The 23,637-nt window shown below is 42.7% G+C and overlaps 2 protein-coding genes across 7 annotated transcripts in view; both read right to left on the bottom strand.

The window, feature by feature from the left end:
• The window catches only part of AXDND1 (axonemal dynein light chain domain containing 1), a 39,655-nt gene extending 35,266 nt beyond the window's left edge, over window positions 1-4,389 (bottom strand). Inside the window, exons 1-5 of one of the 4 annotated variants that reach the window (XM_075616499.1) lie at window positions 4,043-4,389; window positions 3,515-3,643; window positions 2,957-3,135; window positions 2,209-2,309; window positions 1,313-1,418 (exon numbers count right to left, since the gene is read on the bottom strand). In XM_075616499.1, the coding sequence (XP_075472614.1) occupies window positions 1,313-1,418; window positions 2,209-2,309; window positions 2,957-3,135; window positions 3,515-3,617 (489 nt within the window). In that variant the 5' untranslated portion in view covers window positions 3,618-3,643; window positions 4,043-4,389. Of the gene's footprint in view, window positions 1-1,312; window positions 1,419-2,208; window positions 2,310-2,956; window positions 3,136-3,514 lie in introns of all 4 variants that reach the window. The other 3 variants (XM_075616497.1, XM_075616500.1, XM_075616498.1) reach the window with 3 other exon arrangements.
• Window positions 4,390-8,431: 4,042 nt separating this feature from the next.
• Window positions 8,432-23,637, bottom strand: part of SOAT1 (sterol O-acyltransferase 1) — a 29,996-nt gene continuing 14,790 nt past the window's right edge. For 2 of the 3 annotated variants that reach the window (XM_075616494.1, XM_075616495.1), the window contains exons 4-16: window positions 22,934-23,082; window positions 21,568-21,627; window positions 20,420-20,527; window positions 18,131-18,413; window positions 17,968-18,046; window positions 17,448-17,529; window positions 17,272-17,317; window positions 16,191-16,320; window positions 15,979-16,076; window positions 15,553-15,651; window positions 12,869-13,004; window positions 11,183-11,328; window positions 8,432-10,909 (exon numbers count right to left, since the gene is read on the bottom strand). In XM_075616494.1, coding sequence (XP_075472609.1) covers window positions 10,841-10,909; window positions 11,183-11,328; window positions 12,869-13,004; window positions 15,553-15,651; window positions 15,979-16,076; window positions 16,191-16,320; window positions 17,272-17,317; window positions 17,448-17,529; window positions 17,968-18,046; window positions 18,131-18,413; window positions 20,420-20,527; window positions 21,568-21,627; window positions 22,934-23,082 — 1,485 coding nt within the window. In that variant the 3' untranslated portion in view covers window positions 8,432-10,840. The remainder of the gene's footprint in view (window positions 10,910-11,182; window positions 11,329-12,868; window positions 13,005-15,552; window positions 15,652-15,978; window positions 16,077-16,190; window positions 16,321-17,271; window positions 17,318-17,447; window positions 17,530-17,967; window positions 18,047-18,130; window positions 18,414-20,419; window positions 20,528-21,567; window positions 21,628-22,933; window positions 23,083-23,637) is intronic. The other variant, XM_075616496.1, reaches the window with a different exon arrangement.

Below are 23,637 nucleotides of genomic sequence, written 5' to 3'. Positions count from 1 at the left end.
CTCTCAGGATAACGGCAGTTGTTTTGCCAGAGATTAGATTATAAAGTTGTCAAAAGAGCCATATTTTAAACAGGATCCTCTTAGAGCTACTTTCAAAGGCATTCTAAGGAGGGTTCTGCAAGGTTCCGGGGGCGTGGCTAAGAAAGTATTCAACCAAATAGTGACTTTATTAAAAATGACGTAATCGACTTTGCAAAATAACAAGTACATATGTGTAATTGTAGCAAAAAGACAAATCAAACCGTAACACACACTATATAGGTAAGAGGTGCCAAGGAAAGATATCCATTTGTCACTCTCAAATTTAGGAGCAAGATGGTCATAATTAGTCTCGTTACGTCCATCATAATTGCCTGAATCTATTGATATGACTAGTGTGTCTAAGTATCGGGGAAATTAAGTTATGAGCGTTTATATATTGAGGCAAAACTTTTTACATGTCAAAGGGGTTTTTTTTCCCTCTGTCATAAAACCGTCAACCTAACAGCTGATTTACGACAGGGGCGGGCTTATGTTGTATCAATGGGCAAAGAATGTTACATAGAGCTTGCCCTGTAGTTATGAAGTCAGAATTCAACAGAGGTGTGGTTTGGATCAAACACGTCAATTCTCATATTTCTACACCAGTGACCCCTTTGGGGAAAACCTATGGTATATGGTAAAGTATTGCATAGGAATTTCTGTGTTATCCTGTTATTTTAAGAAACTGTTCATACAATTACAGTAAATGCAGATCTTGTCATTATCTTTTTCTGTAATCTGAAGCACTGTATTTCTATATATTAAAATATTCTTTAATAAGCTGGAGAGAGTATTTACATTTCCGAACACATTTTGCTAAAACAAATGTGTGTTAAGTGCATAGTTTTTTCTATAATAAACAGGGACCTGAGACCCTTGCACATATATTAATCTACATATTTTGCATATTTCTTGGATGGTGGCATTGGATATACATGATTGCAACTGAATAAGGGGTTAATATTAACTCATTGAAAGTACGTTGCGCAGGAGAAAGGTGAGTTGGCTGGAGTAGCCGTGTGTATTAACCCTAGTTGCATATCTAAGTCACATGCCCATTTGTGTGCTGTTTATGACAGATGGTATATAGGGACGGATTGAGGGGAGATATTTTTCATTTGAGGTACCTTTGCGAAGATGAAAAGTGGGCCAGCTTGCGAGCTGTGTATTAACCCTTGTCCTCTATGCAGGTCACGTGCTCATAGTTGTGCTGTACGTGACAATCCTGAAGAAGACATATCTGTGTTCTCACAAGACAAAGTTATGGCGGTTCATGAAAGCAGTCACTCACCGTGTATCGTGGTGACATAGCGTCATTGACGGTGGCAGGCCGCAGAGATGCATTGGCTTTACTCTTCTTTTCCATAAGGAAAACATCACAGAGGAACGAGATGTCCCTGGAAGATGAGCATCCAATAAGTCACTTATTTCATCTTTGTGTACTTTACTTGGGCACATCATGGAAATGTGCAAGCTCTATCATACTGGTCATTAGTTTCCTAACTGAATACAAGCATGGAATCAGGAAAAGGAAATGTGTTATACGAGTATGTGATTAATGTACCATAATAGAAACATAGAGGTACTAAGTAATTGCCACATTAAATTATTAGAACGCAAACAAAAGATACACCAGACATGGTTCTATTTCTATGTATTAACTTCCATGTTAGCTACCTAATTTATTTGGGGAGGGAGTTTGAGATGATATATATACACAACTGGAGATATTACTAAATTAAAGTATCTCCCTCCTCTCTCCTCCCACTCCCCATTAATCCGAGTGTGGATTTCGGATTCAACAAAAAATCCGGGTTCGGATGTTTAAAAATCCATCCGGATTGTATTCAATGACGGATTTTAATGAATCTGCACATCTTATTTAGTACCCAATCAGTGAGACGGGACAGATTTGGTCTAAACAATCCGTGGAATTGCCGTACACAGATTTTGACTGGTTCGCACATCTCTAGTAAAAACCTCATGAGCCCAGGAGACAGAGCAGTATGACAGAACATATGGAGAACAGCTGAATAGTGCATCTGGACATCATTACATTTGAGATTAAGAATGTGTCAAAATACTCCCATGTGGGAGCTCAGAACGGCTCCTGCCAAGAAGCAGCAGTGTATTTTCTAAGAATGTTATGCTATCCTGCTGGCCCCCTCCTTGTGATCTGAAGCTCACCGCCCTGCTCCTGTCAGACAGACAGGCTGCTCAGTTAGGTGCTTGAACTTGCTCCTGCGAAGAGGGTGGTGCCAGATCTGGTCTGTGGAACGAAGGCCACCCTGAAAGAGAAATGCATCAATAATATCGCTTTCAATGCCAGAGGGGCCTGCAATGCATAGGCACTTGTGGCATTGAAAACATTAAAGCAGTTGTCCATCTCTTACCCTTTGTTAAGGTGCTAATTTTGGGTCAGCAAAAACAGAAGAAATATTTGTAAAGTGTTTTAAAATTTGTACTCCCCAGTACAATCAAACATCTGCAGGATAATCACTTTGCTTTGTACCTCACAGGTGCTTAGTTTGTACTCACTTGCAAATACAGCATTTGGACCATGATCTTTTGTTAGAAGAGTTAAGACTGCAGCTAGACAGGGAGCGGGCGTGCTGGCGCTCGTGCGCTGCGCCCTGTTTGGCCGGGCGATTCGTGGCCGGCTGGGTGCACGCGCGGGGAGGAGGGGGCATGTCGGGGGGCGCAGCCATGACATCACGGAGCTGGCTTGCACTTATTGGGCAAACCGCTCACCTGACACGCGAGGGAGTGGCAGATTCAAATTTGCTTGCTTGGTATGAGCCGCGCATGCTCAGGCGCTTGCTCACGCTGGCCACACACATTGCCGCAATGTGTTTCATCGCGGCCAGCGTGAGCGCGCCCGCTCAGGATCACTCTGGCCGAGGCCTGAGGTTGTGTTGTTGAGATACATACACACCTTTCCATCTATAGGAGTTTTACTTTTCTTGACTGGAGCTAAATTAGACCTTTCTGTAGCCTTGGCTGTATAAGTAAGGACTTGGAGAATTTCCTCTGGGATGCAGTCACTCTGCAGGGACGTTGAAATAGGCTGGTATCGGTCAAGAACATGACATTTGTTCCGAAAATTAGGTGACTCTGAGAAATACAAATTAAAAAAATTCATACAGTGCTTTATTTGTGAGGGGGGAGAAGCAATATTCTTCCAAATTGTATGCATTCATTTGGGGATTAATGCAGTCATGATCTAAACTTTTAATAGCATTATTGTGGTGCTGTACTAGTTTTGATGGGTAACTAAGAGTCACCACACTGCACTAAGGAGTAATTAGATTATACATTGTACTGAGAGTTAACTAGGATCCATACATAGACCAGAGTGGCTAGTTAAGCCTCTATACTTCTTTCAGGGGTGAGTAGGGGCACGTGCACAGCACTGTATGAGCTGTAGGGTAAGGTCATTAGGATAGTCCTATGTTTCAGCCCTTTGTTAAGATGCTGGGTTAGCTGCCGATACCTGGACTTTCCTTTCCAGCGGGCACCAGGCTGCAGCTGCCTAGCCCTCTCCTTCCTGTGGGTTTGGGTTCCGCAGGCGGCGAGGGGAAGTCAGACACTGACATGTTGTGTCCTCATTCACGCACCATGCCTGTGACACAAGGATCCTTCATGAAGACATACCCCTCACACTGTGACACATACACACAGACCCACTCCTCACACTGTGACACACACAGACCCACTCACTCACACTGCACCTAACACAACACTCACACTGTGACACATACACACAGACCCACTCACACTGCACCTAACACAACCCTCACACTGTGACACATACACACAGACCCACTCACACTGCACCTAACACAACCCTCACTTTGCAACGAAAAACACAACACTCAAAAACACAACACAACACTTGTAACACAACACTCACACTGTGACACATACACACAGACCCACTCACACTGCACCTAACACAACCCTCACTTTGCAACGAACACGCAGAAGCCTTATAGTGTGTGCCTCGCACCGCCACACTCACATGCTGCACACAGCACTCACACTATGTGACACGCAGACCCCTGTGTACATAAAAACACGTAGATCCCTCGTGGACTCCCCCACTGATTCAGCTTCTCTCGCAGAACACACAGGCGCCATGACGGTCTCCATAACAACGGCCCGCCCCGTTCCCATGGCAACCAGCCGCACACAGCGTGTGAGAGACCCGGACATTGCACCGCGAGACCGTTCCCGCAGGTGTCTCGCTGCCCTGTTTAACGCCTTCACGGCCAGAGGAGTCAATAACGCGTTACTGATCCCACACTGACATGGAAGGGGTATATACGGACAGAAGGCCCAGACTCTCCAAGGCCCAGCGTGGAAGGTGGAAATTACAGTCAGTGTTACGTGTTTTATAGTTTCAATAAAGTTTTCGTAAGCAAGAAAAAAAAAAAGTTCACGAGTTTCTCCCACAGGGAATGAAGGAGTACGACATCTGATTTGCTAATCCATTATTACGGACATCAGACAATCCGATTGGTTGCTGATCAATCAGATAGACTGCTTAGTGGCAAGTGCTTGATCATCCAATCTTGCATAGAGCTGCTTCCTTTCTGGAACCACCACCAGGACCTAGTTACATTAGCCAGCAATATTACTGTGTTTAGGTTTAATGTAATATAATAAGAATGTAAATCTGTGATAAAAACCATTTCGCAGCCATCGCATTGCAGGCCACCGGCAGGGAAAGGGTAGACGCGCTTTTTATGCAGTTTCTGTTACTTGACCTATTTTTGCATTTCTACAGACCTGCACAAAGAGAGTCCTAGCAAAACTAGGACATGGCTCCTGCCTTCCTTGACTCTTTTTCTGCTGTCACAGAGGAGGCTGTGTCATTGCTGATCTCTTCTCCCTCTACCACCTGCCCTCTTGATCCCATTCCCTCCCATCTCCTAAAACCTCTCATTCCTACTATAATCCCTATGCTCACACACGTTTAACTCCTCCATCAAACATGCAACTACTCTGGTACCTTTCCCTCCTCCTTCAAAACATGCAACAGTTATTCCATTACTCAAAAACAGCAAGCTTGAACCCAACTGTCTTTCTAACTATCGACCTGTCTTCCTCCTGCCTTTTGCCTCTAAACTCCTTGAACATCTTGTATTCTCTCACTTGCTCCATTTTCTCACCACTCATTCTCTCCTAGACCCTCTACAATCTGGCTTCTGCACTGCTCACTCGACTGAAACAGCTCTCACTAAAATAACTAATGACCTCCATGCTGCCAAAGACAGAGGTCATTACACTCTGCTCATATTACTTGACCGCTCTGCAGCATTTGATACTGTGGACCACCCTCTTCTCCTTCACATTCTCCATACTCTTGGTGTTAGTCACAAAGCTCTATACTGAATCTCCTCTTACCTCTCCCACTTTATTTTCAGTGTCTCTTTTGCCAACACCACCACCACCACCTCCTCCCCCCTCTATCGACATCTATGTGGGGGTACCCCAGGGCTCTCTCCTGGTACCTCTTCTCTTTTCTCCTTACACACTCTCTCTAGGTGACCTAATCACATCTCTTGGGTTCAAATATCACCTCTATGCTGATGACACACAAATTTACTTTTCAACCCCGGACCTTACACCTGCTGTACAGACCAAAGTTTCAGAATGTCTCTACGCCATACCATCCTGGATGGCCCTCCGCCGACTTTAACGTAACATGTCAAACACGGAGTTCTGTATATTTCCTCCCAAACATGGCACTACTACCTCCTTTCACATTACTTTTGGAAGTACTATCATACACCCAGTAGCACAAGCACGCTGCCTAGGGGTCACACTCGACTCCTCGCTCACATTCAAAAGGTAGCTAAAAAAACAGTCGTTTTTTTCCTCTGCAATATTATCAAGATACGCCCTTTCTGTTGCTCGACTGCTAAATCTGACACAGACCCTCATTCTCTCCCGTCTTGATTACTGTAACCAATCTAACTAGCACCCTCTCTATCCACCTTTAAGACCCACCTGCTTAAGTAAGCATGAGTAGCTCTGTTGCTGAAACTTTACACCTCATACATAAACTTGACTCCTTGCCAGAACGTACCCCTACTGTCTCTGTACATTCTTTCTACCAACCAACTAGATTGTAAGCTATTTGGAGCAGGGACTCCTTTTCCTAAATGTTACCTTTATGTCTGATGCACTTCTTCCCATTATGTATTATTTGTTATTTATATGATTGTCATGTGTATTACTGCTGTGAAGCACTTTGTACATTAATGGTCCTGTATAAATAAAGACAGGGCTTTACTCGTGTGTGTGTGTGAACGCTGTTTGAAGTTTAAGATTTAGGACGCAGAGCAAATATTAATCATTTTAAACTTTAAAAAAAAAAATATATTTTGATATAGAATTCATATTAAAAGCACGAACAGGTCAGTTACAGTGGTAACGCTCAAGACTTTTCCGTGGCGGGTAAATAGCAGTCACACACCAGAGATGTTTCCCAATCCTTTAGGGAGCAAAACGACAATCTCGTACATATTTTGCTTGGTATGTTGCCTTGACTTAATGAAACATTTAATACAATCCCGGGCTGGTATAACTTTAACGATAGATATATATATATATATAGATATATATATACACACACAGTGGTTGACAAATCACCAAAAAATCTACTCGCCACACAAAAAAATCTACTCGCCACCTAGTACCAAACGTGTGCTGCTTGGGCCAATATTTACTCGCCCGGGGGTTAAATCCACTCGCCCGGGGCGAGCAAATGTATAGTTTTGTCGAACACTGTGTATATATATATATATATATATGTATGTATATGTATGTATGTATATATATATATATATATATATATATATCCATCATTCTCTCATGATCATCTTCAGCCGTTGTCGAGCCACTGCTGGCTGGATGACTGATCTTCCATGTACTGCAGTTGCAAGCCTCTTATCCACAGTGTTCCAACTAATTTTCTGATTTCTTTTTCCCATCTTACTTTGAGCGTCTTGCTCTTTTGATTGCTCTTAGAATCCAATTGAGTATCATCAGGACCACCGACAGATTACCCAGGACTACAGTTTCAACCAGGACCTCCAACTGTAACTGCAGTCTTGCAAGCCACCCCCCACCCCCAGTCTGTATTTCCCTCCCCCCCCAAATACATTCTTACACCACCACCCCCGCTCTTCCCAAATACACTCTTGCACTACCCCATTCTTCCCCTAATACATTTTTACATTACTACCCCCACCTCCTCCCCCACCCAAATAAATTCTTACACACTTACCTCTAACGTGCGCCAGCAGCGCTCAGCTTCCAGTGCGCTCCGATGTTCAAGAGAGGCCAGTTGAGAGAGGCCCACAGCTGGGGAGAGCAAGGGACAAGCGACCAGAGGACCGGCAGCCAGATGCAGAAGTTGGGCCGACTTCTGGCCGGGCATAGCTCGAGCACCGTCCGGTTTCCCCCCAGCCAGCGAGACACTTGTCCCGGCTCTCTCTCTTCCCCCCCACCCCCCAAATTGGCAGCCTTGTGTATCATCCCTGCTCAACCGTGGACATTTCTTCTTGCAATATATCTGTCCCATTGCCATTTTAACAAATATATAATCTCTGCCTGTTAAAGCTGATTTGCCCTGACTGGGTGCATCTACAATCATACAGCAAACCCCAGGCAGGATTTGTCGTGGACCGTAACATACCCGGTCTGCGATTAATTACTGAATAGTAGTTAGCGAGGGATCAGTGTGACAACCTGAACGGGTTGGTGAATACTTTTGTTTATTGGACAAAACTGATTACAAATTTAATTTCTTCGGTGCCTCAGATGAGGAGCAGGTCACACTGAGCATTTCCTGATCATTGGGCCACCTCTTACCTGAGCCAATAAAGATAAGGGGATATGGGGGTTTACCTGTGCAAACTCTTGCTAACCAGTGATAGACAAAAAAGGGAGTAATCACAAGAAAGGGAGTAATCACAAAAAATTAAATGGATGCATGAAAGAAAAAAAAAAAGTGTATTTTTTTTTAAATATAGTGGATCTCCAGAGCTGAACCATTTTAATTTCAACTCCAGACACCCCCTTCTTCCCGAGATACCTCCAAAAAAGGTGCACCTGGTAGCATCGCGAGCTGGGGAAACGGAATGCAGTTGTAAAGTTCCGGTGGCCTAATAGGAAGCAAAGACTTCATCCACCGCGGCGTCCTATCGGCCTGCATGCCACGGGATATTTAAGAACCAGGAAGTATCAGCTTACCGCTACTACAAAAAGTAACAAGCAGGAAACAACATAACACAGGTAACCCCGGCTTCATAATACTGTAGGTATTCTATCTTCTGATTTACGATGACATATCAGTAGGATTTCCCATTATTACCCCATTATCGCTTCAAACACTCAATAGGAAACAAAATTAAACATTTATTTGGAAAGGTCCCCCCCCTTTTTTTTAACAGTATGTAAAATCAGCAAATCTGCAGAAAACTGGTATTAGTTATTCTAACCTTTCCCTCATTTTTAATTGTTTCAGAATCAGATCAACAAAAGGGCAGTGTTTAAACATTACACACATACAGTGGGGCCATGTCATTGGGTTTGGGTACTATACAGCATTACAACACAAGCAACCCCATTGTATACACAGATTCCAAGAGGTAATGTAATCATGTCATATCAAAGTCAGGGTTCTATTCCATATGTGCTCCGAAGCGGCCCTTTCGGCTGAAAATCGGCAGCGAAGTCTGTAGGGAGTAAGGGCCTTCAACTTACCCAACGTCTTCCAGTCGCATGAACCGCTTCGATACTATCAGCTGGTAAAAAAAGCCACCACCAGTCTACACTGCTGGCACCAAATGTCTTCAACAACAGAGTATCGTCTACCGCAAAATGTTTCACTCATAACACTGATCACAACAGATGCCTCCATCTTTAGATCTACAATCTCCTTTCCCATCACATACAATGCATCGAGGACGGAATAGAAAAATATAAAAGAGAGGAGACGTACAAACTGGCAGTGCCAGACCACCAATAATTTTTTTTTTATATCTACACAAAAGGCAGAAGTGAGAATTTCTGAATGGACGGTGATAGACTAAATCTGGTGCTTACACACTGGCAGGACTAGCGCCTTTACCGCTGGTACATTTGGTTTCTTCATTTGGTCCGTCCTTGTGCAATTGTTTAAACCTGCTGTTTCAAAAGCTGTAATAAATATTCATGATTGAGAGTAAAGAAAATTGCCCCTTACCTTTTTCAAAGCCTTGCGCATGGCGGCCCTCTCTAACACAGAAAGAGATAATGCCAAGGACCAAACTTAAAAGATAAAAAAATATATATTATATATGCCTTGGTGAAAATGAACTTGCTGCACTCTACAACAATACTGAGTATCCACGTTCACTTATAGCCTCCAAATCATATTCTCCTTGGAGAAAATACAGTAAATTTAGTCAGGGCATACAAAATCCTTGCTAGGATACACCAAGGGTGGCCAACTCCAGTCCTCGAGGGCCACCAACAGGTCACGTTTTAAGGATATCCCCGCTTCAGCACAGAAGGCTCAATCAGTGGCTCAGTCTTCGACTGAGCCTCCTGTGCTGATGCAGGGATATCCTTAAAACGTGACCTGTTGGTGGCCCTTGATGACTGAAGTTGGCCACCTCTGGTCTACACTTATTTTTTGTGGTGGTTGCCCACATAAGACTGAAATGCACAGAAATAAAGCAACAGGGAAACCATTTCCCACAAGATTGGTTTATCCATTGAGGCTTAAAGTGGGTTAAGAAGATACAGGAGCAGCTGTTCTATAGCAGCGGGTAGGAAAAGACGATTTGTGTCTTTCCTGAGCTATAAGAAGGTTGTTTAGAGCTGAAAACCTTAATGGACGTTAGCGGTAAGCTGCATCAATCTTTTCATAAGGGTTTTATGCCTGTCCCCATTGTTCGTACTCAGTAGTTTTAATAAATAGCACCTCCAATACTTACAATTAAAAGTCCCAAAACACCTGAAGATGTTTCTAGTAAATTATGACTAAACTGTAAATCTTGGGTATGTTTCTATTAAGACTAAAAAGAAAAAGCTTGGAGCATGTTTTTTTGGGGATCATGCAGAGGGATGCAAGGATGTAGCTATACTCATTATTGCTTTATAAGGCAGCACATTCAGGCTCAGGGTAGGATTGTTTTTATATAGCGGTGGCACTGTACATGTAGTGCCTAGTGAAGCCTGTGCTCTAGCTGTCATCACAATGGTTCCACACAATTTGTGGCTACTTACATTCATGGTACAAGAGAGACATTAAACAGATTCCCAATGTCCACGGAACAATGTCTACTGAGTACAAGGTCCAGCGTCTCCCTTGATGTGCATCACCGTTATGGTGTAAATAAGATAGGCCATTGGCGACTCCATGCTATGATGAACAAGAGAAACAAGTAAAAAAGAAACGGGATGTTTTGCAACAGCCCATAGGTGGTAGATACAGTATATTGGAAACAGTGTCCAAAATGCCCGAGGGAATAAAATGCACACGATTATGGCAAACGGAAAAAAAAGGGAAAAGGTTCATCATTATCCCCGGATCCTATATCCAAAGTTCGTATTTGGCCTTCACGATGAGTTGGCTCAGAATTAAGGGGGGCAGAGTTGAGTCCTTGACTGGTTTATCAAAAACACAGTCAATAATGGAAGCCGCCCTTTCCTGTATGGCAACATTTTGTCCCAACAGGGAACGTTGGCCCCTTCACCACCAAAACAATGCAGTACTGGCCCCTCTGGCAGCGAGGGGGCTCATTTTCACAAGTGTTCTCTAGTTCTGCTCTTCAAGCTGCAGACGGCAGGTCCAAGAACGCGGTTTCACATAATCCAGAAGTGCCGGCTGTAAAAAAAGAGGGGAATGTAAAGTTAGAGCAGGGGTGGCCAACTCCAGTCCTCAGGGGCTACCAACCGGGGGATATCCTTAAAACCTTAACCGGTTGGTGGCCCTTGAGGACTGGAGTTGGCCACCCCAAGCTACAGAGTAAAAACAGAGTATTCCATCTTCAGGTCACTTTGCTCTCATACACCCTGGGAAGTCAATTCTATAATTGACTCCAACCCTCTCTACCCCCCCACATCACTACCTCACTCTCCAATGTAGAGGATCACTCACATTGCTCATTGGGCAGTGCTGCTGGGCATACCACTCCTGAGAGTACAGACAGAGGAGGACACCCTGACCCAGGAAAAGGGACGTCCACATGATCACATTCCAAATGGGACCTTTCCGACGGTCGTGGAGAATGAAGTTAAAGAGCACTGGGAAGAAAGAGTGAATGGGTATTTATCAGAGTAATAATGCAACGTAGACGTCCTACGGCTTCGTTTCAACGGCTTGTTAAAGAATAGAGAAAGCTTCATTTTACACTAACACTGCAAGATACTGAAAGCCCTCAGCTATACAATGCCGTAAACAGTTTTTGATGGTTGTTACATCATTTAATATGGACTCGTGAGCTTTGCAGTTGGTTACAGAAGTCAAACGGCAAAAAGCTGGGGAACATATGGCAGGTTATACAATACTCAATGCTTTTGTAAAGTGCTAGCGAGGAACGTGTACATATGCAGGGAAAATGCCAGAGCTGAGGCATTAAGCACTTTATTTTTTACATTAAACAGACTTCTCTTTAATGGGCGCCAGAGACAATGTTATTACATCAGTATTTCTCCAAAACAGAAAATTAATTAATTAGTTCACAATTATAACAAGTTTCTATTTTTCGGGATAGGTGGAAAGGCGCTAGGGAGACGCCATAGACAGCCTGCAGGAGTTCGTATAAAATACATATTACAAAATAAATCACAGCTTGAATGATTTGGGCTACAGAAGTGGCCTCCATTTGCTATGTCCACGTTTGGAGTTCGTTATACCCAACACCAATTAAAACAAATAGTCTTCTCTTAATTACCGGCAGTGGCTCTCATTCAACTTACAAAAAGGAGGAGAGTTAAGGAAGTCACGAGTGTTCTGGTTTAGCCAATGAAAAAAAAAATCATACACCCATACTATTAACTGCACGATTCAATCCTAAAGCTTGAAATTGTGAGATACGATCTAATTCATTATAATTAACAGTGATGCTCAAGTCATGCCTGTCAGCATCGGTATTAACATGACACTGTATGCTCACTTATATGACTAACAACTCCATGTGAACTACTTGGTTCAGAAAATCTTTGTAAATGATCGACGTGTGTAACATTCACTTATTTAATGAGCTTGAACTGCTGCTAGGAGCAATTCATGTGTTTTTTTATTATAATTTTTTATCATATGTTTGAAGCAGGGGGTCTCTAGAGCTGAACGCCATTAATTTCAGCTCCGGGGGACCTCCTGCTTCCCGAGATAGACCTCAAAAGTGGATGCCGGTCCCGGCTGCTTTTTAAAGCTCCTGCATCATGTGGGGCAATAGGAAGCCGAACCTAATGACATCACGGCTTCCTATTGGTCCGCAGGAGCTTTGAAACGCCGCCGTTACATGAACCCCGCTAGCTGAGCGGCTACCTCCGGAAGCATGGTATCCCCGAAGCCGAAATTAATGGGGTTCAGCTCCGGAGACCCCTACTTCAATCCTATGTTAAAACATTTTGTTTCCCCCACACAAAAGCTCTCCCGTTTACATTGCCTCTTTAACGCTGATTATTTCATGATCACTTCTGCTCATTTCTACCAGCAGGGGTCCTGCTCCTGACTGCCATAGTGCACATGAATCCACAGCACATCTGCACTTCCCTTACCAAGCACTCATTCCTTTTCACTACCTACTGTACGTTATGACAACCTGCTACGTCCACTTACTGCCGAAGCACATGAAGAGGATGAAGAGGACTGGGTAGAAGAAGCCAAAGCAGATGGCGAGGGCATACTCGTGAACCAGGGCAGACACCGTGAACACAGACAGCATGGCAGCGGCTTTGAATCTCCTGCCGAAAAACTTGTGTAAGAAGAAACAGTAAGAAAGAGTTCCTCAGCAAAGTACTCTGTGCATTAGTTTAGCAGCAAAGGATCTACAGATGTATAACTATTGTGAAAGATATCTGCGTACATCAGATTAGAAGGTTATCAGCATTTCATGTGCAAAGACATTGGTTACCCGACGTCACACAGCCACTTTTGGGTCGACGGATGTCCACTTTGCTGCCTTTGGAAGAGGTCTCCGTCTGGGAACAGGCCGCCACGGCACCTGGGAGAGACCCTCCGCTCGTCCTCAAGGTCCAGGTAGAGAACCCTTACATGTAAGGGCCGTCGATACCGCCACTCAGTCCAGCTGATTGCCGATGGAGCGCCCTCAGGGATCAGAGCTATGGAAGCCCCCGCCGGGCTGGTTCGTCGAGTGTCCCGTATGTGGTTCACGACCGGCCGCAAAGTGAGGATGGCCGCAAAGTGAGATCGTGCGTCACTTCAATAATGCCAAAGTCCGCAAATGTTCACAAAGGTTTGTGAAAGACTCAAAATGATATTTGGCACGCAGATTATGATCAGAATTACAATGGGGGCTATAAAATCACTCCAACGCGTTTCGTAGCGTGAGCTACTTCATCAGGGTTGGAGTGATTTTATAGCCCCCATTGTAATTCTGATCATAATCTGCGTGCTAAATATCATTTTGAGTCTTTCACAAACCTTTGTGAACATTTGCGGACTTTGGCATTATTGAAGTGACGCACGATCTCACTTTGCGGCCATCCTCACTTTGCGGCCGGTCGTGAACCACATACGGGACACTCGACGAACCAGCCCGGCGGGGGCTTCCATAGCTCTGATCCCTGAGGGCGCTCCATCGGCAATCAGCTGGACTGAGTGGCGGTATCGACGGCCCTTACATGTAAGGGTTCTCTACCTGGACCTTGAGGACGAGTGGAGGGTCTTTCCCAGGGGCCGTGGCGCCTGTTCCCAGATGGAGACCTCTTCCAAAGGCAGCAAAGTGGACATCCGTCGACCCAAAAGTGGCTGTGTGACGTCGGGTAACCAATGTCTTTGCACATGAAATGCTGATAACCTTCTAATCTGATGTACGCAGATATCTTACCATATTAATATATACATATTTTTTACATATTTCACTATGTGCGTTTGCGCTTTTGTTTTCTTTGTATTTCAGTTGGTCTAGGGGTGTTCTCATCCCTTACAATATAGCTGCAGACGCCTATTCTCAATCCTGAGGTTGTTAATTTTCAACTATTATCACATAGGTGGTTAATGGGTTAAAGAAAAATATTTTACACTAGAGGTATCTAGTTGCGCACTTGTATTTGTTTGTATTTTGTATAACTATTGTGCCTGGATAATACATTAAAAGAGGTGTGTAAATTAGTACTAAGATTCTCCTTATACAAGGTCTCATCCTTTTCTCAACCACAGAGGTCATCAATACATTCAAGGACACAGGCACATTCATCAATAGATTACTTCCTTTATCACGATCAGTCCTGATGTGAATCGATGGATGCTGGCCCAACACTAAACAGGTTAATGTTAATGAAGCCATTCCTTCAAAACAAATATTATGACGACATCAATGTGACAAGGAGACATGGGATATATAATAAATGTTGCCCGTGGCATCATCAAGACCAACATAACTCCACCCAATTTAAATTGGATACCTCTTTACACAATGTGCATCTTTAACCCGTTCCTCTTACACTAGAGCAGTTGTTACCAACCTTTTTTACCATGTGCATCCCCGATACAAAACATTTGTTCTGTGAACCCATAATTAATCCTACGGTCTACTCAGACTATTGTTAACAAAACAATTTGACCGATCCCAGGCAATATAGTGTCCGGAAGCTATGCTCAGAGGGGGTGGGGGGGGAGGGCGACACACTTAAAAAAGCCTTAAACTGCACCTCAGTGTGTGCAGACAGCATGGGGGTGGAGGGGGTAATGGTCAATTACTGCGGGAGCTTCTAAAGTCACGTCACACAATGCCTTGCCGCCAGAAAGCATTGTGGAGAGCGACTATGGAAGCTCTTGCTGTAATTGATGACTGTACCACACACGCCAAGTTGCAGTTTTGGGCCTTACCAAGTGCATAGTCCTCCCACGGGCTCAGAAATTCCCTATACTGCCTGGGATTATATATTTTTTGCAATGACTAATGAACCCCTAGGTAGGGGTTGGCGAACACCAAGTTACATAGTAGATAAGGTTGGAAAAAAATAAAATAAAACATGTTCATCAAATTCAACCTATGTTACATTTAGATGACAAATACTTATATCCTATATTTGCATTTACTGTATATTGATCCAGAGCAAGGCAAACAAAAACCCCAGTGAAACATGTTGGAAATCGCTGCACAAGAGCAGCGGTCAAGGGAATGTACAGCTGTTAAATGAACAGGTAGTTTACTGAATTACAATAAAGCAACATTCTGGATTACAGTTCTTTTAGGCGATTGGATCAATGAAATAGGTAATTTTACGGGTTTAACACAACATTACTGTAGAAATAAAAGACGTGGATTTGGCTCTCACCCAGAGAAAGTCCCTGTAAGCGTAGTAATACAGCCAATCATGCACCACCACGTTCCAGGTCCGGTAATAATTGGCAAAGGAGGTTGAATTCCACCAATCCTGAAATCGAGACACACAATAGTGCATTAAAGTGACACCGAGGAAGGTCCGATGTAGGACCAAAACGTTGGTAACATGTCTTGTATCTCAGGGCTTAAGCCCTAAGGAAGGTCCGATGTAGGACTGAAATGTTGGTAATAGGTCTTACTCATTTTTGTGCGATTAAATCTTTTGTGCATTAGTGCCAGGTTACTCTGGTCTTTAGATTACAGGATTTGTCGAGCGTGGAGAGATTCTCAACCACCTTGCTGGAGGCACTGCTTTTTGAGGATTGACCATAAGTGTTTATTCTACATAGTGTGCCAGGTCCGACTGTTCTTTTGTTACCTTGTAAAACATCCGGTCTGCGAAGCGCAGCATCTCAGCGAAGGCGTTCAGCCAGCAGTGCAGGAACGCAAAGAAAGCCAGGAACAGGACCAGGACACCTGATCAAATAGGAGAGCACGGACAGCTATCAAACAAGGAAAAAAAACACATGCGCCCAAAAACACACGCGATAAACTCACAGGTGTGGAGGCATTACACACAATAGCTATTACCTGGAAGAATGGAGTTGAAGATGCAGAGTACGAGGACTCGCAGGCTGAAGGGTTCCTTGCTTACGTTGCGGAAGAGTGGGATACAGAGACGAACGAAGACGTAGTAAACGTAGAAGAGGCAGCCAAGCACCTGAAACATGACACAGCAAGAGAAGATGCAGCATGATTACCAGTGTTGTGGGATAGCGTGTATCTCTCTGTTGGATGTACAAGAGGACACACTGGATTGTAATCCCTTAGCTGCCCGAGGGAGCCCCTTCCACCATCACTGCTGATTTGCCAACCCCTTTGGTAGGAAAGTGGTTAATGTAAAGGGGCCATCTCTTCTAGGACCAAAGTGAACTACGGACCTTTTCTATATACGCAAAAGTGGATAGTTTCAGTGAAAAGTCCCCAGAGACGTCAATGGAGATTTCCGGCCCAAAACAGCCGCTTTAGCGTTTATATCGTAAGTGTATATTATTTACTACTTTAAGTGAAAAATCAAGCAATTCCAAAACCTTTTAAAACTCCATTGTTTAGGTAAATATCAAAGAAACTTTGCAATGCACTTTATTAAAAGGGCAGTGACTCCTATGACCAAAGGTAACCAAGGACAGTGGCATCTTCAACTGGTTCAATGCAGGTGGTACCATTTGTAAACCAATCAGATTGTTTGGTTGTTTTATATAAATTTAGTAGGGTGTCCCCTAGGAGCCAAACAGATCAAGGGGACAGATCAGAAGTGTCACTGCATCGTTTGTACAGAACAATGAAACAAATAAATTAAAAACCAATTGAATCTTTCCAAGGAAGACCGTTCCATTATTAAATATAGGTATATTTGGCTGCTACTTGTGACTTTTCCACATCACAACGCTCTGCAAAGCAAGCAATTAAAAAGAAGGTCGTTTTGATGTGCGAGTTGAAACATATTACAACTGATGTAAATATCACGAATCTACAAGGATAATTATTAGATGGATCACTCTCTTATTAATGAATAATTGGTGTTTTTGCAATCTCTGCATTATTTTGGGTACATTTGCAGACGTACCATTCATATCATTTTTACTACTGAAAAGCGGTTGTCAAAACGTACCTGAGCAAATTTGGAGGCCACATATCCCCACCGTATCAGCGGATTCCTACAAAGAAAAACAGCAATCTTACAAAGGAGTCTATGCAAGCCTGCCTGCTTTAATGATTGAAATTTCAGGCACAACTGGTCTACTGCACTCTGTGTGAAAAATGCAATGCTTTAAAGTGCTTCTTTACCTGGGGTAGCTGTCTCTATAGATGAGGGTCGGAGCAAACAGAAAGTACAAATATTGTGTAACTTGTGGGACCGGAACAACTGCTGAAAGATGGACCACACCAAATGTTACAACCGCAGCTACACACCCCGTTAAAAATCACACTGCTCCCCTAACATAGCCCTTCTCCTGGATAACATCACCGCGAGGTACCTAATTATGCATTGGTACAAAATAAGCTTGATGAAAGGTAGTGTCATAAGAAAACGCTGCTTTTGAGGAAGAAGCAAGACTAGACGGGAGTTAGGTAAGATGCCCTCATCCCTTATGATTCTCCTGAGCTCACTGTATATTTATATTCAGATTAAAACTAGAAATACAAATCTAGCCATGGCCACATCAACAAAACATAGTACACTGCAATCGTAACAGGTCAACATAATAGCAGCTTGAGGAAATCACAGATCTGGTAAAGCAATTCTATGCAGAACACTGAGCTTCTTCCATTGCTGGCTGTGGACTTAGATGCTGGTCATACTCACAAGACTTCTCCTTGGTGAAGGACAAGACCCGTGGAACATTCTCTCGCACAAATGAGTGCGCCTTCATCATGAGCCGGACCTGAAAGGACACGAAGACATGAGATACACATCTCCTCTCCGAATACAACAGCTCTAAGCAATAACCTCTCCAACTAGGACTCGCCTGTTCCAGGATGATGATGAAGCGGGATGCCGGGGGAAAGCTGTGCTGCAGGACAATGTATGTTGGTCCCAAGCCAAGGCCCAGCATCTGAAATATCAAGTAAAGTGACCCGAAGAAAAGCGATCGTAGGGTGCGATGAGAGGATGCCCTGTACCCCTGAGCCCACATCAACAAGAGGCCATATGGAAGGATCAGTGTGCTCAGGAACATACACAACCATGTGGAAACCACAATGGGCAACTTGCCAAAGGCGTACACCAAAAGGTCAAACTCCAAAACCAGCCTGCAAGAGAAGAGGAGAAGCCGAGAAAATAATGCATTATTTCAAGACAAACTGTAAGTAAGTAAGAACAAGGAAGTTGAACTAATATAGAAGCACAGATAGATGTGGTGGGTGGTGTTTTTCTGATGTAATAACATTAGTTCTGTTCGAACTTCAATATAATTTGTATGATGTTCATTGTTTCTACCATTTCTTATTGCAAGCTTGAAATAAACTTCTGTGGATTATAACAATTAAAAAAAAAAAAAAAAAAAAAAAAAAAAAGGAACAAGGAAAGAACAGCAATTTGCAGCACACAGACAAAAAAAGGGAAGGAAGAAAATAATATGCAAGGAACACACAAAGAACGGAAAGGTCAAGACATGTTCTGAAAAATACAATTCACACAAGACATCTTTATTTATATTAAATGGGCACATCAAATCATTTCTGGCTAATTATAGAATAGCTGTAACTGAATGTTTGTGATTTTATGCAGTCTGGTTGAAGGTTAAATTCCAAGGACAGCTCACCCAAAAAAACACAAACAGAAAACCAAGGTCTTGCCCAGCGTCAAACATGAACTAGGGTTATACAGTCAATGCCGAAACAGGAAAGTGAGCAATGTGCTGCATTGGGGAGATCAACTGGAAGCTTACCCTGGGACAGCTAGTAGGTACTGTGAGCCCCTCTTTTTAGAGGACATTGAATGGCCACAAGATATCACAAGGTACATTTACTACTCCGAACAAATTCTTAAATCACAGATTACCAAGTTCTTCACTATATTTATTAAGCAGTGCTACTTCCGAAGACACCTTTCCAGCATCTAATTGGAGCAAGTCCATGGTCGTGACAGTATACAGACGTAGGCCACCTTCCCTGCTCCCTCTGATGGGATACGGTGGGATGTGTTCACATTCTGCCCTATTACGGCATTTGAATCCTATCCGGAGTTATACCTGGATATGATGCATCACCACTAGGAACACCTCCTATTCTGAAAATGTTTATGTTCACATACATAGTATACAGAATCAGTAACACCAACATATGAGCACCTCTGATTTAGAGAAAGCATTCAGGGCAGGGATGTACCCCACAAGTAGTACAGTACATATTGCATGTTCACGCAAACATGGTATTAAAGGTTCATGCTTGCTTTAAAGAGCAGCCAACCCCACCCCCAAAACAAACTAGGGCAGGGATATGTTTAATTGGTAATCACCTAGAATTAACCTAACAGTTAAAAAAAAAAAAAAGTATATTTAAACCATTATTTCTTGTTGTAATTTTAGAGGTTTAATATCAATTTTAGGAAAATTCTTATTTTCTATGGCTGAAGTGTAAATAATTGATTATGAAGTGAATTAGTGTTCCAGTTCCACAAACACGCACACGATTTCTCCCTTAATGGTGATTAAATTACATACATAACTACATGTTATGTATTTCTTGGTTATTATGGCAACTGCGGCTTTCAGAATTTTAGTAAATCAAAAGGTCTAACACTTCAACTGCAGTTCAATAGCTCAACACAAGAGTATTTATTATTGCAGAAACATAGATAAATAGAATGTATCAGGTGCCCATCCACTGCACCCTTCTTCAGGTGCCCATCCACTGCACCCTTCTTCAGGTGGATCAGAAGAGTGCACACACAAAGTGCTGTGCAATGCAAGTATTTTGGTATTGCGCTTTTGTATTATGCAGTTGAAAAGCTTGTGACTATTTGATTTATTATCCGTCTGTACGTATCTAGTCATGTGTGGACGATCGTTGAGAAAAGTGCTAGCATCGTCGTTCAGGATTTTGCACAATTTGAAGGAAATCAGTGTGCCAATTGGATTCTGTAATAGAAACTGTGACTTCCACCCTGAAATATGAATGAATAAATCCTGTTGACATTAATGGGGGAGAAAGACTGATCACAGAAATCTACAGGATGAAGTTTGAATCGCGTGTGAACCCCATAGCCATCTACTCATTCTGATAAGGTCGTCCAGAGTAAACATTGTGGAGCTCACCTGCCCTCGTCGATGCAATCCACCACCAGTGTGCTGAGTATGAAGAGTATGAGGAGAGCGATAAACATGTGATAAATGGTGCGAATGTGATTCACTTCGAAGAGTTCACTGCAAGAAACAGAAAAGCAAGTGTGAGCTTTCAGCACCTAGTCTGTTCAAAGAAAGAGTCTGCAACCAACAGCGATTTGCCCTATAGCCTATACGTGTAAATAAAGTATGAACGTTTAAAAACCATTTCCAATGTTTTCATTAAAAGGGTGTCATTATACACCTTGTTAACACCCCTCCCTCCAAGATAACGTAATCAAGATGTATTAGATCACCCTCCTTCTCCTGTCGGTGTACCAATTAGGTAAGAGCACAGGATAAGAGTACAGTGAAGGGCAGCCAAACCAGTCTAATTCTTGGGTTGTGATGGTTAAAAAAAACAGGACAGCAATAAGCTTTCAAGCATACTTCTTTAACAGGGTAGTAGGTGAAAAATCCTACAAGTATATCACGGACCGATGGACTGCACATTTAAAAGCAGCAATCACCCCACAAGCCTATGAGACCAACTCATATAATGTTAGTTATAGTTATAGTTATGGGGGGAGGTTGAGTCTTAAAAATCTTAACCTCTGGGGTCTGATGGTACAATGGTAATCGTTAGGCCGCGCGTATAGTGCCCACGACGGCGACGGATGACGTCACCCATCGCCGAAAGTTATAATTTAACTTTCGGCGATAGGGTGGTTGATTGGTTCAGAGGCTGTCACATGTGGCGACAGTCTCTGAAAAATCAAATTTAACACGCTACCAAATTTTTTTCCGCAATGCTGCCGTTGCGCTTACTATAAACGCTGGCGACGGAGTCAATTGGTTTGTTTGAACGACGTCGCATCACCGGCACTATAAGCGCAGCCTTAGACTTCAATTTACTCTGGGGATATCTTCATTTTAACTTCACGGATTATTTCAAATGCTTGTCACTCCTGAACAAATCACTAGATTTATTTTATTTTATTTTTAAAACAGCATTGAAAAGGGCAAGAGGAAATTTCGTAGAGTAATACACAAAATGCAAATAAATGGCGATTAGTGCAGACTACTGCTGCTGCTTTCAATCTGAAAATACAGGGAAGTCAAAAATTGGAAGGAACACTTACTCCAGGAGGGAACGCCTTGATACAAAGAGCTTCCCGTGCTCAGGAGGTGGTCTCAGGCCCCTGTGTGGGAAACGAACAGCGATTGTAATGAATCAAAGGCATGAAATGTACCAGAGCAATAACATGCAGAAAGCAACATCAATAAGTGTGTGATTGATACTGTAGCAACTAGTCCATGCTGACGAGCCCTGCAGTGTGTTACCATGACAATAAATGTGTGCCGATACCCTCTATATCATGCTCACATGTCAGTGTGTCTGCTGATGCCTCCTACCATTAATAATAACAACAACTGAATCAGGAAACTCTGGTAATTGCATTTAGATGGCACATGAATAAACAAAGGGTTGGTTATATCCAAAACACTGCATGTTTCAGCATCACTGCTGTAATACAGTTACACGTATGTGATACCTGTCGCCATACGTTACTGTAGTATTATGTGGGTACCAATACCCTCTAGCATGTTTCTTTGACCAGGACAAGAATGGTTTGCAGACGATATTTACACGGCATCTTCTGCCTGTTACAATAGCAATGAGTGCATGAAGAGGTATTTCTTTTTTCTCAAAATTACTCATGCATGCACACATCCTCCATATTTATATACCCCACCCCCTCATTTTTAATGGGGATGGGGATGCGACAAAGACATATATTTAACCGTATTCAAATTATTGTCTTTTTTTAAACTGTTAGATTGTGGATGGTTATCCAATAGTTCACCATTGATAAGTATAGTTAAAAGAATAAAGCAAAAATGTGCGGGATTGCTAATCTAAGAGACCACAAAGCATATACTTTTCTGCTCTGCTTTTTTGATTACAAATGGAAAATGATAGATAACCATCTATCATCTATTCTATCATTTTCTATTTGTAACAAAAGAAGAAAAAAAATCAGAGCAGAGAATGATACTCTGTGCTCTGTCGGAGAGCAGCAATTTTAGCTTTTTTGTTGCACTATTTGAACTGGGAGTGGGGTCCCCCCTGGAGCCGGCCCGCTTTATTTTCAGCTCCGGAGACCCTCTGGAACCCAAGATACCTGGCTTTCAGTGTCTGTACCCTGCCTTATTGTTTATTTTTTAACATGGCGCCCACTGTTAGTCATTCATTACGGCTTTCTATTGGCTAGCACCCCAGAGGTCCTCCACCAGGTACAAATATCGTATGTGTATTTATAAAAAAATAAAAGACACGATTTCTGCATTAAACTTCAGTTGTAGATCTGTGCCTTTATATTTTCTTTAGATTAAATATCTACATAGCACCATTTTCCCCCTCAGGCATTTATTGGTTGATTTTTTTGCATGCATGTTTAATGACAACACCCAGTGCCGAGGTTGGCCGTTCAACATTTCCATTACCGGACTCTGTGACCATCTTTCTCCACACTTCCAGGGTACAAGCTTGCGGCTGCGGAAGTCGATTCCAGAGCAGTTGATTCTTCTATCAGGTTGTTCACAAACTCATTGAAGTGAATGTCCACCTCTTTCATCAGGTCAGTCTTCAAGAGCTACAAAAAGCAGCATTTCATGATTAAACACTTCTATGCAAACAAAACGGCGCCAACATATCCATTAAAAAAAAAAAAAAAAACGATGTCCTCCAAAGGGTGAAATTCCTCATCTCCGAACCTTAACTCCGGTTTTGTTTCCACGTACTGCCAAATCTGCTAATTATGCATGATAAACATACACTCCTTTCTTCCCTTTCCAAGTCCTAAACCCTTCATTCCCAATAAAATAGTCGTCAGACAATATCTAATTCTACTTCTACAGATGAAGCAGACATTATTGCGCCTGGAAGTTGAGTTAACAAGGGTGAGTTATTCAAGTGCTATTGAACTAATGGGCAAGGAGATAACCATTATAACGCATTAAATAACATTTGTGTTAACGGTCAGAATGGCTGCTCTATATGTGTCTTAGAATTTACAAATGTGTCACCATCTCCTACAATCTTTCTGATATGCAGTCATGTTCTACATTGATGTAAAGCTCTTTGCAAGCACTTTAAATTGGTTTTGAATTTCCATAATGTAGGCGCTGAAATTGCATCCAAACTGTGT

Source organism: Ascaphus truei, chromosome 10 (assembly GCF_040206685.1).
Source record: "Ascaphus truei isolate aAscTru1 chromosome 10, aAscTru1.hap1, whole genome shotgun sequence".
Classification (NCBI taxonomy): domain Eukaryota; kingdom Metazoa; phylum Chordata; class Amphibia; order Anura; family Ascaphidae; genus Ascaphus; species Ascaphus truei.
The sequence above is the reverse complement of the archived record's forward strand: the minus strand, read 5'-3'. Positions and strand labels throughout refer to the sequence as shown.